The sequence below is a fragment of the Dermacentor silvarum genome, chromosome 3, assembly GCF_013339745.2.
Source record: "Dermacentor silvarum isolate Dsil-2018 chromosome 3, BIME_Dsil_1.4, whole genome shotgun sequence".
NCBI lineage: Eukaryota > Metazoa > Arthropoda > Arachnida > Ixodida > Ixodidae > Dermacentor > Dermacentor silvarum.
This window is the reverse complement of record NC_051156.1, coordinates 24,045,626-24,064,163: the sequence shown is the minus strand read 5'-3', so window position 1 is coordinate 24,064,163 and position 18,538 is coordinate 24,045,626. Positions and strand designations below refer to the sequence as shown.

General features: G+C 47.3%; 2 protein-coding genes across 3 annotated transcripts in view; one reads left to right on the top strand and one right to left on the bottom strand.

Annotated features, from left to right (window-relative positions):
* Positions 1-18,538, bottom strand: part of LOC125944183 (uncharacterized) — a 321,505-nt gene that overhangs the window by 41,723 nt on the left and 261,244 nt on the right. The window lies entirely within an intron of this gene.
* Positions 1-18,538, top strand: part of LOC119444262 (endothelin-converting enzyme 2-like) — a 146,863-nt gene that overhangs the window by 125,759 nt on the left and 2,566 nt on the right. For both annotated transcript variants that reach the window (XM_049664509.1, XM_037708686.2), the window contains exons 2-3: positions 779-853; positions 7,669-7,791. In XM_049664509.1, the coding sequence (XP_049520466.1) occupies positions 779-853; positions 7,669-7,791 (198 nt within the window). The remainder of the gene's footprint in view (positions 1-778; positions 854-7,668; positions 7,792-18,538) is intronic.

Here is an 18,538-nt window from a genome sequence, read left to right as displayed (position 1 = left end):
AAGCGACCCTTTCTTCACCTGCTGTGCTTTCACCTGGATCGGTCGCTGATCGGCTTCTTGCTGTTCGCATTCACTTTAAAAAATGGAGAGTGTCCAGTGGAGAGAATCCCCCAAGCACAGCGGTACAATGGCACATGCCCATAACGGGCGAGCGGTGCAGTCGCGTTCAGTGTGGGCGGTGCTCGAAGGGGCTCACTGTCCCAATTACTGGTATTTATTCAACCAATTTTTCATATGTAGGTGCCGCCATGCAGTCTTTGAGCACTTTTGACCATGGGTGCCGGGTCGCAGCTCACATTGAACGCAACCAGCGCCAACTAGCTATTTGAGATGATTGCCTTGTGTTGATGATGATTTTGATACTATGGCACGTACCCATTATGGGGGAAGGAGTGGCCAGTACATTTAAAATAAACAAGAAGAAAGGAAACTTAAACCTGTACAAAATTTGTCACCATACGTAGCACTGGTACCCGAGAGCACATGTGCACACCAGTGGCCAAAGATGTAGCAGTGAATTGAGCTAATTTAAAGGATCACTTCACGAACGCTTAGCTTCACATGAATTCCAACGTGTGCGTTGGATCTGCACAATTTTTAAAAGGCTCGTTTGACTTTCTTATGTTTGGCCTTAGGCCACTCAGTGTATGTGCAGCACACAAAGGGCAAATTATGTGTCACTTCATACCCCTCGACATGATGCCTCTCTTTTGGTGACTAATTGAAAGCCATTGAGTGTCGACACTTGATGACGTGGCGCCATTTTGCCTATTTGCAGCTGCACCCTTCGGGGTTCACATTCCCTTCCTACGAGTACTACGCCGACGGCAAGCCCGACACCCTCGCCAGCAAGGTAATTAACCATTGTACAACTCCTTTCGTACTACGCTTTCTGTACTGTTCACTGGCCGTGCTCTCCGGGCTATGCGGGTTCCTTGTCTGTTCTGCACGCAGGAAGCTATAGCATGCGTGAAGGGATTCGCGATAGTGAAGTCCTGTGTATCCAAATCAGTCAGCCCTTTTTGAAAAACTCCTGTAATCAGACCTGACCCCCAAATTTGTTGATAGACTACTGCAGAAGGACAATGGTATTGCAGAAGGACAACGACGACAGTGGCACAACAACGGCAAGACGTCCACACTTGACTGATATCTAAGACAGTCAAGTTTTTTGCACGAATGGCTGCTTGAGTGGCCACAACCATCGTAAACTGCCAAGTGCGAAAGTTGCGCTCTGTAGTTGCTCATTGTGTGGTGGGGAGTAGCTTTATGGCGAGGAGGGGGGGGGGCATGTGGTATGATCATGATAATACAGTTTTTATGAAAGGTTAGCTCGAAAGCCAATTAGATGAATTAGCAAAGAGATGGGGCTGGCATATTTAGAGCCCTCCTAGGAGCTGCGAGTCCTTGGCAAAAGCTAAGAGCGAGTCCAGAATGAGAGTCCATCGACAACACTGCCCTCAGGTGGCGGTCCCAGTGCTGGGCGTGGCACTGGAACTCGACTCCGTGTTGCCTCGACGAGCCTCTGCGGAGTGGTGGGCGACTTTCGTGTTTTAGCTGTGCGTTTAGCCGGTGATAGCCTCCTATGGTGCTATCTATGTCTTCAACTACTTTCATAGGTGGCCATGGTGATGATGATTTATTGTCATCCCTTTTGAAACGGAGCTAGCCTGCTTGAGTTAATCAGGTATGCTATACATGCTTTTCATTCTAGCATTTTTGTGTAAATCTCCTTAATCTTCTTTCTCTTCCTCGAAATTTATCTATCTACCTTGTATCGCTACCTATGCCTGTAACAGATCTGGTCCTATCAATCTCTTCTCTGCTTTTTTTCTCCCAATACTTTAAACGTCTCTTGCTTCTCTCGACTGCTGACTGGTTGATGCTTACATCCACTTTAAATTCAAGCACGCCTGGAAGGTGGGCCTACCTACGGATGTCACTGGGTGAATCCCTTCGCATTCCTTTAGGACGTGCGGAGTAGTCCACAGATTTTTGTTGCAGCCTCATCTGGTTGCAAGTATTTGCTCCAGTATGTTCTTGTCCTTAGGCAACTGGCTCGAGCCTCAAATAGCAAGGCACTGCCCTTTCTGTTATTGTACAGATTTTCCCTTCTTATTTCTTTCTTCCCATTCTGGTAAATCTCTATAGTGTTTTTTGTTTCCATTCGCTCCATCGAATTTGCTTTCTCTGTTTCTCTTACTTTGCTTTTGAAGAGCAATGTGAAAAGCATTGTTCTTTCAGAGCTGAAGCTTGTGAAAAAGCTTTCGATTGGTAGCTGAAAGTCTTCTGACTTTTTTTTTTTACCACTCTAGTATTGTACACATGCATGAAGAAACTCACACAATCACGGTGTTAATGGGGAAGCAATGCATACTCATAAAATGCATAAACTAATTTTTAAGTATGTTCACCATATTTTTAAAATGCTTTTTTTTTAATGTGAAGCATTTCTTTGCCTAGTTGAAGCCAAGGTGAAACAACACGAGGCCGTCCGTGGTCACAGAGTTTGCACCCCCCATGTACCCGCTCGCTGGCCCCTGTTGACTCGGCCCCTTTTTCACGCACCCGCGCGCACGCTGCTGCTGGCTCGACGCCTCCTCTCCTTGCTCCTCTCAGCGGTACAGATGTGGGTGCCACAAATGAACATGGCTCGGTTGCGCTAGCACTCTATGCGTAGGCCGGTACTTGGAGTTATAGAATGGGACCTTGAATGTATCAAGCGGAAGATGAGAGGTATGCGATACGTACCGAAGAGGCGAAGCAACGAGCTGATGGGCCGTGCAGCCGAGAGCTCGAGCAACAAGAGAAGCGACGCGTGGCTAAAGAACAATCGCTGAACAAGCCACCGAGATCAAGTGGTGCCGATTGGAGGACCGCTATTTGCGGGACGCAGACCTTCAAAAGCATTTTATCCAAGACGAAATTGATGCGGCGTGTAGCGTCTGCGACCGCCTCTGGTTCCGATCGTACGTTGTCTGGGCATTGTAGCCCGCACATGTGGCTGTCCTCAAGCGAGTGTTTCTCCGGGATGATGTTAGGTCGTTCGGGCTTTGCGCCACGTGCAGAGGATAAATGCTTTGCATTTATTAAGATAATGATCGACGATGGTTTCTGCCATTTTTTTCTCCACATTTGGGAACTTTCTGGATCTGTTCTTGGCACACTGGGTGAATTTGTATAGATAGTCACGGTAAAAGCCCTCACTCTAGCATATGTTCTTTTGGCAGCTGGAAGCACAGTTACAGTGGTTTTAGGTCGTCGCATCAAACTTATTGACAGGGAATGATGGCAATGCGCAAGCATGCTACAATTGTTGTCCCATGTGCACGATTTCAAATGATGGACCCATTTTTCTAGAAGATACATGAGGATTCAAAACAGGGTGCGCACAGGTCCTTGAAATCCTTGAAAACCCTTGAAATTGAAAGTTCCGTTTTCAAGGCCTTGAAAGTCCTGGAATTTCTTTTCCGTCCTTGAGAACCCTTGAATTTGTGGAGTTTTCACGGGGTCCAACAGTACGACTCACATTTATGGCGGTTGAAGGTGGTCCCGGCAAACTTCATTGCTTTCCGCAACGCCAGAACCGCGAAGTCAAACTTCCTGCCCGAGGAGACAGAAGAGAAAACAACATTATTTGACCCGTTTTACAAAAGAGGGGGGGGTCGAAGACGCTCCTGCCCCCGTCATCTAGGAGACGGCTGAGATATCTTGTATCTCGGCGGCTCTCTCGGCAAGTCGGGTCGTCCAATCTTGCTCGTGGTGGTCGGAGCTGAGCAGCAGGGCTGCCCATTTCCCTCGATCTTTTATGAGGCAGAAGCGAGCGTGCGTCCGTTGCGCACTTTTTTTTCCCCTCTGGCTTGCTTCGACTTCGGGGTTGGCCAAAAGCCATAGGTTGTTGGCCACAATGGGGCTAGAGCGTCTCGACCTCCTCGGAAAAAATACAAGTTGTGCCATCATGCTTATTTGTAACGAAAAAGCAGAGACATGAATCTTAACAGTTGAATTTGGTACTATTTCACTTTTTGGGGGGGTTCGCCTTGGGCTGGATTTATTGGCAACCCACTGAAAACAGGTACAGTCTCATAGCTTGAGCGTTGTCTGTTGGCCACATTGTGCTTTGTTTATCTGCGTGCGCGCTCTGGTGCCGTCGACGCTTTGTTTGCATTTTCCCCTGTTTCGGTTGTGGTGCGCATGGTTCAGAATAATGCCTGTAAATTCCAAAGCGTCTGGCTCAGCAACGACGATTACAAACTTTGGGTTGCGCCGGATACATCAGTTCCCAACCGCGCAAAATGTACAACCTGCAGAAAGACCTTCGACATCGCTTCTATGGACGAATCTGCTCTCAGAAGCCACACGAAAAGTGCAAAATACTGTGAACTCGTGCAAATGGCAGCTGGAAACTCTATACAGAACTACCTGGTACCAAGCACAAGCGAGCGGTCCACTGGGTTGGCTCCATCACAGGCGACTCATCTAAACAGCGCCTACAAGTCACACGAGGTCGTTACCAATGCAGAAATTCTGCAGACAATGATCGTGATTACCTCCCACTACTCATACAGATCACCTGCACAAACCGGCGACTTGTTCAAGGGGATGTTTCCTGACAGCAACGTGGCTAAATCGTTTTCCTGCGCAGAAAAAAAAATTCGCGTATGTTGCGTGCCATGGGCGCAGACCATTTTTTTTATCGTCCTTGCAACAAGAGGTACAGAAGTCTGACTATTACGTCCTGCTTTTTGACGAATACCAGGAAAACTCAAAGCAGACAAAAAGGAGCACAAGGATGGAAGAAGTTGAAGGGTTGCAGACGAAGAAAAAGAATCTTGAGGCAGTTGTTGCCGATTTAACGGCTTCTGCAGATGGATATGCACAAAAGGCTGAGAGAACTGATGACATCTCGCACGAGGTGAAATCAAACAGCTTGAGAAAGACCGCAAAAGCGAAGGCTGAAGAACTCAGCAGCATTAAGATGCAAATAGAAAAGGAACTGAAAGACCTGCCCTGAGCTTCAGAATTTCATCTGGTCGAATGAAACTGTACGTGCACAAAGTCAAATCGCTTTCCGTTGTTCTGTTCAATAAAATGTAACGTGTGTGAACTACCGTATTAAATATTTACATTTTTTGAAAGGTCCTTGAAAAGTCCTTGAATTTTATTCTTGGAAACCTGTACGAACCCTGCAAAAGGTTGTGTCGCGATCGTGAAAATGAAAGCACACGTCAACTCGGGCAGGCAAAGGCACAGCTAAAGAAAACTTGTGCCTCTTGCAACATCAGTGTTCCCAGCTTGGAGGTGTTCGAATCCATAGGATAGAGTACAAGTGTGATGCCTGTATAATATTAAAGTTCCCCTAGTGACTTTAATGCCGCACCTCCGAAGTAGTTAATTTGCAAGAACCGTTATATTGAACACAGCAACAGTTGATGGGTTTGGCTGTTGCAATCCTTGGAAATAAACGCCATCATACAAGCATTCGGAGCAAGTGCTTTCTATTTATCGTCATGTAGCATCACGAAGTCAAACGAGTGATGCTGTCCCCATCTGCGTGCTACGCCGATATGCGTAAAAATTTGTGTAACAAATTAATGAGCTCGCCTAGGTATTTGGCTAGTTTGAATTAGTGCTTCTAGCTTGATTTCGCAGTTGTGTTTATTAGGGTGCAATCTAATGTGCTACCAAGTGCTGAATTTAGCGACTGCTTTGCTAATGTTTTGTGGTGCCCATTAATGAGTGCCCATGTCAGTCGCAGAACAAACAGTCCACAAGTGGCTTTTTAAAAGGAGAATGCATGAAAAGAACCTTTACAATGCGTTTTACAAGTTAGTCTGCTTGCTTGCACTCTCCTAAAACCAAGCCAGAGCAACAGATAGACCCGCGCCATCTGTAGCAGAAAGTGCGCAACATTGGCAAGTATTTGGTCTTGTTTGGAGGCCCGTGCATCGTAGTAAGGCACTGGAACGCTACTCGTACGGTGACACATTAGAAGCCACAGGGTGCCATAAACAAAAATTTCAAGTGGAATTCAGATTACGTCCAGGCATGCTAGGTACGACCAAATGTTCTAATGATATAAAGCTTTGAATGATAATAAAGCTTTCGATCGCGTTCCTCACCATAGACTAGTACTGAAGCTAATGAACCTTAACATACACCCAACCGTTATTGGATGGATTAAGGATTTCCTCTCATCCAGAGTACAATACACATCTGTTAACAACAGTAATTCCCCTTCTACCAAAGTAACCTCCGGTGTTCCGCAGGGCAGCGTTTTTGGCCCTTTACTCTTCTTAATATATATTAACGACTTGCCTAACTGTGTGTCTTCCCACATCAGACTTTTCGCCGATGACTGCGTAATATATCGATTAATTTCATGTGACAATGACAAACATGTTCTTCACACCGATCTTAACGCTATTAACACATGGTGTTCAACATGGTTGATGACTCTTAATACAGCTAAAACGAAGTTATTATCATTTACTAGGCGCGGTCACCGTATTCCAACATCGTACGTAATAAATAACAACATAATTGAACTTACAACCTCATATAAGTATCTTGGGGTTCACTTACAGTCTGATCTAACGTGGCATCATCACATCTGCCTGACGTTGGCATCAGCTAACCGCTCATTAGGCCTCCTCAAACGCAACCTTAAGCATGCTCCAGCTAAACTACGCAGACTAGCATACATCACATTAATACGCCCAAAAATCGAATATGCATCAGCCATCTGGGATCCTTGTCAAACCTATATCATCCAAGAAATCGAATCACTGCAAAACCGCGCGGTCCGTTTCATTTTTTCTGATTATTCACCCTATACTAGCATTTCAGCACTAAAAGCTCGCGCTCAGCTTGACGACTTATCCTATCGCCGCAGAATTGCCTGCCTTTCGCTGCTGCACAAACTTTATCATCATCCGCACCTTCACCATATCTTCGAACCAGCGACAGCCTTCTTTCCACGCACAGACCATATCTTCAAGATAAAACGCATAAGTTGTCGCTCAGCTCACTATGCTAACTCCTTCGTTCCCCGAACAATAGTTGCATGGAATAACCTGCCATCACACATTGCTAGTCAAACCAATTTCACAACCTTTCAGGAACTTTTACGCAATGGTTTCGTGTAAATATCCATCATTAGCGTTTCTTCATACGTTGTTCAGTGTATATATTGTTTTGATCATTTGTTTTACCGTTCTGCGTGTACATTGTATAAGTGTATTCATGTCTTATTAATTTGTTAAGATGACAACTGACGCAGTTTCCAGCAAGACCTCGTATTGCTTCTTGTACATTGTATCTATTTATGCCCTTAATTTGTTTTTTGGACAGTTTTGTATTTTCTCTGTGATTTTTACTCGAGTAATCTATTTCGTATACTGTTTTATTTGTGTATGTTGCTAGTCGTCGTACTTATGTATACTTTTTTTTTTCTTTTTTTTCGGTAACGCGCAAAGCTCGCATTTTTTTCATGTATCCGTACCCCCTATGTAATACCCCTTCGGGGGCCTTTAGGGGTATTATGAAATAAATAAATATCCACGAAAAAGCCTAGCTGGGCCATTCGTAGAACATCTTTTGGTGGTTCACTTGGGAGGGGCACGGCCAGTTTGCTCTCGCAGCCCACCCTTTCCCCCTGTTGCGCAGGTGCTGGGAAGCTACAGGGAGCTGATCGAGCGTGTTTCCAGCCACCTGCGAGACGGCCCACCCACCTTGGCCAACTCTGTTCTGGCCGACACCATCATCAACTATGAGCGGCGACTGCTCGAGGTTTGCTCCCATTGGTACTAGCTACAAGCTTAAATAGGCAGGCCCCATGCTTGGTTGGCTCTGCTGTTTTTCTGTCACTCTGTATTGTGTAACCGCACGTGATTGTGCTCCCATTGCTGTTCCACCTGGTCTTATTCTTGCATAACAGGCAGCCCATTATTTTCCGATGCAATGTCACAGTAATTGCATTGCATACAAGCTGCAGTGTCGTTTGCTTCAACTGTCTCATTTGTAGGTGTGCAAATATTCCAGATCTCAGATAGGAATTCAGTGCTTCTGTTTTAATTTGATGTGTGCAATAACTGGAACAGTTCAGTGGTCGGTAATTCAGTTCCTCGTGTAATGTGGCATTCTATTTATTTATTGTTACTCGCTGCAGCTCTGTAAAGAGCTTGTGCAGCAGTGTGTGCAAATGAGGCCCGATAACAGCACATGCATTTAAGCAAGGAGAGTATAGTACTCAAGCCTCAACAAAATTTTTAAGATTACAATAGTAGTATGATGAAAAATGGGAAAAGCAACTAAACACTGAAAATTGGGCCAAGCATATGCTGAAAGGAAGCTATAATTCAAAGAAAGGGAACACATCTTGAGAGTTTCATTATGTCACAAGATTTGTTGGGGTGTGCAAATATAGTAATTTTTGAGACTGAATTGAAACCTTTTTGAATAATGAACAGCTATTTTCACGATAATTAAAGAATGATCTTCACATCCTAGTATTCATAACGTTAGCAAGTTTTCATCATTACATTGTGCTTTATGAAGCGTTGATTATTAAAAGCACTCCACCCGGGGGAAATTGGTAGTTGCCTTTTCCTGTCTCTCTCTCTCCATCCTTCGTCTTTCTCTCTCTCTTTCCATCTCTCCTGTCTTCTCCTCTCTTCCTCTCATTTCCGACTTCGCAGGCAGCAAGGGTTAACCTGGTGTATTCCATCCAACCTAGGATATTTATATTAGGTTATAGTAGCTACGTACAGCTGGCGTCTGCGTCTCCTTCGGGTGTCGTAGCGTCCCCTTGTTGGGCTCGGTGGTGGGCGGCTGGCGTAGCTGCCGAAAACAAAAAGTATTTATGGCTTTAAGTACCTTTCCCCGACTACCTGATCGCCCTCTTTCGAAAAGAGGACGCACCGAAGAAACTCAATTTTTTGTCCAACGCAAGGAATCCTTCCCACGCTACCATGTTATGCATAGCAAATGCGCCGAAAAGACAGTCAGAAAGAACCCTTTCACCTTTCACCGTTGCAAAAGTTCTCACAGACGTGCTGGGTCCCGGATACAAAATCACTAAAATGGCTAGCGGCGACCTACTGCTTGAAGTACGCAACAAACTACAACATGTAAAGATTTCAAATCTCCTTGCTTTTGGTGATGTTGAAATCACGGTAACCCCACATCGCTCAATGAACACATGCAGAGGTGTGGTATCCGATGATGATCTAATGAATCTGAGCGAAGAAGAACTAGTTGAAGGATGGAAGGAACAGGATGTCATCAAAGTGCAAAGAATAATGATCAAACGTGACAACAAAGAAATCCGTACAAAACATATCATTCTCACCTTTGCGATGAGTGTACTGCCCGACTCTCTCGAAACTGGTTACACAAAGACACGAGTAAGACCATACATTCCAAATCCACGCAGATGTTTCAAATGTCAGAGATTTGGCCATGGCTCGCAAAGCTGCCGCGGCCGGCTTACTTGCGCAAAATGTGGCAAACAAGAACACGCTTCCGACAACTGCACTTACACGCTCCACTGCGCAAACTGCGACGGTGAGCATGCCTCATATTCCCAATCATGCCCTACGTGGAAGAAGGAAAAAGATATCATTACCTTGAAAGTGAAAGAGAATATCTCATTTCAAGAAGCGCGGAAACGCGTTTCCTTCCTGCATACCGCAGGGTATGCTGGTGCAGCGCGAAAGGGGGCAACGCTGCAGCAGACTCCGGCATCGGCCCGGTCCACAAAGAGTGTGACCGTGGCTGTGCCACAAGCCCCCCAGGCGACAGCAGCCAGCGCTGCTGCGCCGTCTCTGAAGGAGGGCCCATCGACCTCTGGGTTGGTGGCCTCCAAGGCCCAGCTTTTTGAGTCAAGGCCCACCCCAAAAACACCCCGCTCGCTTGAGCGGAAGTCCAGCGGCTCTCTGGAGTCGATGGACACAACCCCAAGCCAGGCGGCGCATCCAGCGCCTCCGGAGCGACGCGATTCTCGCGACCGCTCCAAGAAAGACAAACTCCGGATTACGGGGCCTGGAAAGGCTCCATAAGCCAACTAGACTCGTCTCTTGACACACAGCCCAAAAACACAAACAATATGGATACACAAATATTACACTGGAACGTGAGAGGCCTAATGCACAACCTCGATGACATTAAAGAACTTTTACACCAATACAATCCAAAGGTGCTGTGTGTTCAGGAGACACATCTTAAACCTACACAAACAAACTTTCTCCAGCAATACGTTATTTTCCGGAAAGACCGGGACGAGGCTGTTACAGCCTCAGGTGGTGTAGCTATAATAGCTGACAGAGGTGTTGCATGTCGGAAATTGCAACTCCAAACCCCTCTTGAAGCAGTTGCTGTCCAAGCAGTGCTATTCAATAAACTAGTCACCATCGCGTCTATATACACCCCCCCAACTTATCAACTGTCTAGAACAACATTTCAAAGCTTTATTGATGAACTCCATCACCCTTACATAGTCGTTGGTGATCTAAACGCACATAGTACACTGTGGGGCGACTCTCGCTGTGACGCGAGAGGACGACTAATAGAAAACTTTCTACTCTCTTCAAATGCCTGCTTGCTTAACAAAAAAGAACCAACATTCTACAGCTCTACACACAAAACATTTTCTTCCATAGACATAAGCATAGCGTCCAGTACAATTGTGCCATATCTGAAGTGGGATGCTATTAATAACCCTTATAGAAGTGATCACTTCCCCATCATACTAAGCCTTACAAAACAAGCTGAGTGCTCTACACATGTTCCTAGATGGAAAGTCGACTCAGCCGACTGGATGCGGTTTCGTGAAGCAACACATTTGCCCTGGGACGATGTCTGTGCACTTGGTATTGACGATGCAGTAGCATATTTTACAGCGTTTATTATTGATGCTGCATCAGTATGTATACCCCAAACAAATGGGTCGCCATCGAAACGACGTATTCCATGGTGGAATGAGGAGTGTAGGGAAGCCCGGAAAAAGCAAAACAAGGCCTGGAATCTCCTTCGTAACTCCCCAACCGCAGAAAACCTAATTAACTTCAAGGCGATTAAGTCACAAGGTAGAAGAACACGCCGACGTGCTAAACGGGAAAGTTGGGAAAAATACATAAGCAACATCAATTCTTATACAGACGAACGCAAAGCCTGGAACAGGGTAAACAAAATAAAAGGCCGCGAAACTCATCCTCTACCTTTAGTAAACACACAAGGAGACACTCTTGAGGACCAGGCTAATTGTCTAGGAGCACATTTCGAGCATATTTCCAGTACATCCCATTACACAGACACATTTGTAAAATACCAGCGACAAGCAGAGCGACAGCCGCTGAGTCGGAAAGACACAGCCAATGCAGCATACAATCGTCCATTTAGCATGGCGGAGTTTCAGGCTTCACTGAATTGTTGTAACGATTCTGCTCCAGGAAGTGACAGAATACTATATAAAATGATAAAACACTTACACCCTGAAACCCACAAAACACTATTGTCACTCTTTAACACCATGTTCTCTGCCGGCTACATTCCGACTGCATGGAAAGAAGCAATCGTAATTCCTATCCTCAAAGATGGCAAGGAACCTTCTTCGGCCAGTAGCTATAGGCCTATAGCTCTGACAAGTTGTATATGCAAGCTCTTCGAGAAAATGATTAACCGGCGCCTCATCCATTTTCTTGAAAGCAACAAAATACTCGATCCCTTACAGTGCGGTTTCAGAGAAGGTGTGTGCACAACAGATCACCTTGTTCGCATTGAATCTTATATTAGAGATGCTTTTATACATAAGCAGTTTTGCCTCTCAATATTTCTGGACCTAGAAAAGGCTTACGATACGACATGGCGCTACGGAATTCTTCGAGATCTTTCGGCAATGGGTGTCCGTGGCAACATGCTAAACACAATCGAAAGTTATCTGTCTAACCGCACATTTCGTGTAAGAGTGGGTAACGCTCTTTCTAGGCCCTTCACCCAAGAGACCGGTGTGCTGCAAGGGGGTGTGCTTAGTTGCACGCTATTTATTGTAAAAATGAACGGCCTGCATACAGCCATCCCACGCACTATGTTTTATTCCGTTTATGTCGATGATGTGCAGATAGCCTTTAAGTCATGTAATATTGCCATCTGTGAACGACAAATACAGCTGGGAATAAACAGATTGTCTAAATGGGCAGATGAAAATGGTTTCAAAGTTAATTCACAGAAGAGTACTTGCGTACTCTTTACAAACAAGAGAGGTGTAACGCCAGACCCAACTATTGAAATAAAAGGAGATACGCTCTCTGTGAGGAGCGAGCATAAGTTTCTAGGAATCATTTTAGATTCCAAGCTGACGTTTATCCCTCATCTTAAGTACTTGAGGACAAAGTGCCTGAAGACAATGAACCTCCTAAAGCTTCTATTGCGCACAACATGGGGCAGTGATCGAAAGTGTCTCTTAAACTTGTATAACAGTCTTGTCCTTTCACGCCTTGATTACGGGTCTATAATTTATAATTCCGCAACGCCAAGTGCATTAAAAATCCTAGACCCCGTTCACCACTTGGGCATCCGTCTCGCGACTGGTGCTTTCAGGACAAGTCCAATCCAGAGCCTCTACGTAGTGTCGAATAAGTGGTCGCTTCATCTGCAGCGGTCATACAGCAGTTTTACATATTTTCTGAAAGTACAAGCAAATATTGAACATCCGTCTTATTCAACAATAAACGATGTGACTGCTGCCACACTCTTCCAGAATCGACCTGCAGCGAGAAAGCAGTTCTTTTTGCGTGTGAGGAATCTTAGTGAGGAAATGGGTGTTCCGCTGCTTGATCATCGTCCTATGGCGCCAGCGGAACTGTTACCTCCGTGGCAGAGGCAGCTCATAGATTGTCACATATCATTTATAGAAGTTACGAAACACGCGCCAGAGGCACACATTAAAATGCATTTCCGAGAACTCCAATCTAAATACTCGTGTACAGAGTTTTACACAGACGCTTCCAAGTCACATGCCGGGGTATCTTATGCAGCCATCGGTCCATCCTTTTCGGAATCCGGTGTACTGCACCCGGAGACAAGTATCTTTACGGCTGAGGCCTATGCACTATTATCGGCTGTAAAGTATATAATGAGATCAAAACTTCAAAAAACTATCATATTTACAGACTCCCAAAGTGTCGTGAAAGCATTGAAGTCACTCTGTAAACACAAAAACCCTGTACTTAATGAGCTCTATTCCGTCCTGTGTAAAGCATATATCTCTAACCAGCATGTGACTATATGCTGGGTGCCGGGCCACAGAGGCATTGAGGGTAATGTTCGAGCAGACCAAATGGCCACATCAGTTACATCTCAGGCGTTACATCTCCCTACAGCTGCTGTTCCCGCAACAGATTTGAAGCCTTTCCTGCGAAAGAAACTGCGAAGCCACTGGCTACGCTTATGGGACGCGGAAAGAAATAATAAGCTTCACTTGATAAAACCACAGTTAGGCTTCTGGCCCCCCATAACGAAAACACGACGAGCTGATGTCCTGTTCTGTCGCCTAAGAATAGGACATACATATGGCACCCACAATTTTTTGCTTACTGGTGATGAACCACCAACCTGTGGTAGATGTGGTGAGAGGCTGACTGTCCTCCACGTCCTCGTGGAGTGTCGGGAAGCTGAAACAGAGAGAAAGAAACATTTTCCTCAAGCATACCGATATCATCTGCCTCTTCATCCCATCATGTTTCTTGGTGAAGAACCGCTTTTTAACGACAAAGCAGTCGTCGATTTCTTGAACGATGTGGTCCTTCATGTTATTAGCCCAATGAGTTCGTAGCGCATCCTCTCTCCAGAGGATGCCGCTGTGATGGTAGTTTTTATAGCACATGCCTCCAGGCCCTTGTGATTCAAGGGCTCTGTATAGGCAGTAGTGCTTCTTACCAATTACTGCATCTTAAATATTTTAAATGTCGTGTCATTCTTTCTCAACGCATTCTTCCCTTCATAGTACACCTCATTAGTCATTTCCATGATTTTAGTACCTTTATATTTTACGCACTTTACAGCGATTATTTTTAGGCCCCTTTACAGCCACGCTTCATCTACTTCTCAGAATTCATCGCTCCACTGCACACTCACAAACACTGACATGGCGCTCGCTCTTTGGCCATAACTGGCCCTTGCGCCATAAAACACCACACATCATCATTATTAAAAGCACTAATTAGGAACCAATAACCAGTCTGTTTGTTTGCGCACACAGCGCTCTACGGTGAGTGCAAATGATTGCTGCATAGCTGGTAAAAAGTCTGGCTCCCTGAGTGATGCAGCCACTACTTAAGTTTATTGATTTATTATACCCTCTAGGTTCACAAATTATAGAGGGGAGGGTCATATTACAGACCAAGATTGGAAAAACTGTTGATACAATACTAATGTGCTTGAACAATTGACAAATTTACAAAAAAAGGTACAGCTGCAATAAAATCACAAAAAACAAAAAAATGCCTGCACTATGCCTGCAGAAATCAAATTTATTGCACTTTTGCTGCAATTTTATGTTCGATTGCACACAGTTGACATTTTGAAATATTGCTACACGCGTGTGGTATTTGGTTGTGTGAACGAGGCGCGCGGGCGCCTAGACGAAGAAGACGAACTGCTCTGGGCTCTCGAGCTATCGGCTGATCTGGCCAGCGCTGCATCTATCATTTGTAAATATACTTGTAAATAGTCTCCTGTACTTAATCCTTCGTTCGCGTAACATTTTGGTGGAGCGTGCCGTTCCCCGTCCTCGCCACGGAGCTCCGCAGCGGCCGCACCGTCCAGCTTTCCGCCATGGCTCCCGGTGACACCTCGTCTGCTGCTGCTACTGCAACTCCAACCACAACGTACGTCACGGTAGCCACTCCCCGCGATCCTGGCATCTTCTCCGGCCAAGATAACGTCGACGTTGATGACTGGCTACGCATGTATGAGCTTGTTAGCTGCAACAACCACTGGGACCCTACCATAATGCTAGCTAATGTCCTCTTCTACTTGGGCGGAACACCTCGTGTCTGGTTCCGGACACACGAGGAGGAGATCTCTAGCTGGGACGCTTTCAAGGAGAAGCTCCGCGACATCTTTGGAAATCCGACCGGTCGGCAGCAGGCTGCAAGGAAAGAGCTTGCTACTCGAGTGCAGTCTTCCACTGAATCGTATGTCTCGTACATACAAGACGTGCTAGCTCTTTGCTGGAAAGTCGACGAGAACATGGTCGAAGTTGACAAGGTTGGCCACGTTCTCAAAGGGATCGCGGACGATGCGTTCAACTTGTTGATCTTCAACAATGTGTCTACCATCGACATCATTGTCAAGGAATGCCGCCGCTTTGAGCTCACCAAAAGCCGCCGCATCATTCCACAATTCTCCCGGCTCCCTAACACAGCTGCGACGTCGTCCTGCGTCGCCCTTACCGCTTCGCCCCCCTCCAATGAGACCGTCACGCGTATTGTTCGCCGTGAGATCGAGGCTGCCAGTCCTGCCACGTTCCATCCGCGCCCACTTGACCCCACCATTGACCAACCAGCCCCAGTGATCTCCCTCATTCAGGAGGTTGTGCGGCAAGAGTTTGCCAACCTCGGTTTTCCTGCTGCCTGCTCCATCTCCCGACCTGACGCCCGACTGCTGCCGACAGCTGCGCCTCGCAGCGATCTGTATTCCAGATACCGCAACCCTACAGAATGGAGAACTCCGGACGACAAGCCCATTTGCTTTCGTTGCCACCGCATTGGCCACGTCGCTCGCCACTGCCGCACCTCCTGGTCATCGCCATATTCGAGCTACTTTTCGCCGTCTCCTCGCTCATATGCCGACCCTCGCTGCTACTCGCCTCGCCGTATGCCTTTGAGCTCTCACGTATCCGTCGATGACAGTCGTCCCACTCGCTCGCCGTCACCTCAGCGCCGTCGGTCCCCGTCGCCCCAGCCACGTCGCTATTCGTCGCCGACCCATTATGGACCCTCCCGGACGGAAAACTAGGCCATGCAGCTCTTGGAGGTAGTGCTGCATCACGTTCGTCCTGTCCAAATCCTCCGTTGACGCTCCTCACGAACACGAACCTAATTGAAGTAGATGTAGATGGTGTCCCGTTGACGGCGTTGATTGATACTGGAGCCCAAGTGTCTATAATGAGCGCTAACCTATGCCGTCGCCTCAAAAAAGTTCTTACGCGTGCCGTCACTCGAGCCGTACGCGTCGCCAATGGCGCCACTGTTGCCGTCTGTGGTATGTGCACTGCTCGCGTAGGAATTGCTGGCCGCCAAGTTCCCGTCCTGTTCTCCGTGCTGACCAGTTGCCCTCATGACCTAATCTTCGGGCTCGACTTTCTGACGACGCATTCTGCCCTCATCGACTGTTCCACCGGTACGCTGTGCCTCGAGCTTCCTCTTGTTTCCGACGTTCGCCCCGAACAACCGCACACCCTATGCGCTACAGCGTTTGTTCGGTTACCTTCAAAAGCCCTAACCTTCGTCGAATTGGCCTCAACGGCAACCATGCCTGATGGCGACTATGTCGTTGCCCCTATTCGTGATGTCCTCCTGGCGCGCGACATCTCTGTGCCACACTCCGTCGTTACTCTTGCCGCTAATCGGATGTGTCTCCCCGTTGTCAATTTTGGCTTGACGAAGCAAGTGTTACCTGAAGGCATAGCGGTGGCCACGCTCCGGTCAGTGACAGACGACCACGTCACTGCTTTTGCAGCCGACGCGTCTCCAGATCCTCCTGATTACCCGCAGGATGCCTTGAACCTCGACGGCCCATTACGTCCCATGGTCGCTCCGGACCTCGCCCCTGGCCAAGCAGCCCCCCTATATCGCCTTTTGCTCTCCTATCGCGACATATTTGACACTGACAATCGCCCACTTGGTCAGACGTCCCTTGTTAAGCATCGGATAAACACTGGTGATGCTGTTCCCATTCATCGCCGACCGTATCGCGTGTCCACGGCAGAGCGGCAAGTTATTCAGCAGGAAGTCAACAAGATGCTCGCCAAAGGCATTGTTGAGCCCTCGTCGAGCCCTTGGGCGTCGCCGGAGGTGCTCGTCAAAAAGAAAGATGGCACGTGGCGTTTCTGTGTTGATTACCGCCACCTAAACCGAATCACTAAAAAGGACGTTTACCCGTTACCACGAATTGACGACACTCTTGATTGTCTTCACGGTGCCAAATACTTTTCGTCCATTGACCTTCGATCTGGTTATTGGCAGATTTCCGTTGATGAGCAAGACCAAGAAAAGACCGCTTTCGTCACTCCAGATGGCCTCTACCAATTTAAGGTTATGCCGTTTGGTTTATGCAATGCCCCCGCCACGTTCGAACGGATGATGGACTCTCTGCTTCAAGGTTTCAAATGGTCAACTTGTCTTTGTTACCTCGACGACGTCCTTGTGTTTTCTCCTACGTTTGAGACGCACCTTGAGCGCGTCGCAGCTATACTTGACGTCTTCCGCAAGGCTGGGCTCCAATTAAACTCATCGAAGTGCCACTTCGGGCGCCGACAGATTACAGTGCTCGGCCATCTCGTCGATGCTTCCGGAGTACAACCCGACCCGGAGAAGGTTCGAGCAGTAACAGCTTTTCCTGTACCTCAGTCTGTCAAAGACGTCCGCAGTTTTGTGGGGCTCTGCTCTTATTTCAGACGGTTTGTGAAAGATTTCACAGCAATCGCTCGACCACTCACTGAACTTATGAAGAAAGACGTGCCTTTTACGTGGGGTTCCCCTCAGGCTGCCGCATTTTCACGCCTTATCACGATTCTGACCAATCCACCGATCTTGGCCCACTTTGACCCGTCCGCACCTACAGAGGTCCGAACCGATGCCAGTGGTTATGGGATCGGCGCAGTCTTAGCGCAACGACAACACGGACACGACCGCGTTATAGCCTACGCTAGCCGACTCCTGACAACTGCAGAGTGCAACTATTCGATTACCGAGCGCGAATGTCTTGCTCTGGTCTGGGCTGTTTCAAAGTTTCGCCCATATTTGTATGGCAAGCCCTTCTCAGTAATCACAGACCATCATGCGCTGTGTTGGCTTTCGTCGCTCAAGGATCCTACTGGTAGGCTCGGTCGTTGGGCTCTCCGACTACAAGAATATCCCTACACAGTGACGTACAAGTCGGGACGCCAACACCAGGACGCCGATTGCCTCTCTCGCTACCCAGTCCAAGACCCGACCTCTACGTCTGATACTGACACCGACGCCTGCGTTCTCTCTGTTTTTCCACTGGTCCATGTCGCCGACGAGCAGCGCCGTGACCCGTCCTTGCGTGTCATCATTGACCGCCTGGAATCGTCACTTGCCGACAGCTCCCTTCGCTTATTCACACTTCAAGATGGAGTACTCTACCGCCACAACGTTCACCCCGACGGCCCAGCATTACTCCTTGTGATCCCTAAACACCTTCCCTCGGCTGTTCTCCACGAACTTCACGACCTCCCCACTGCCGGTCGCCTCGGTGTGTCACGTACCTACGACCGGATCCGCCGACGCTTCTT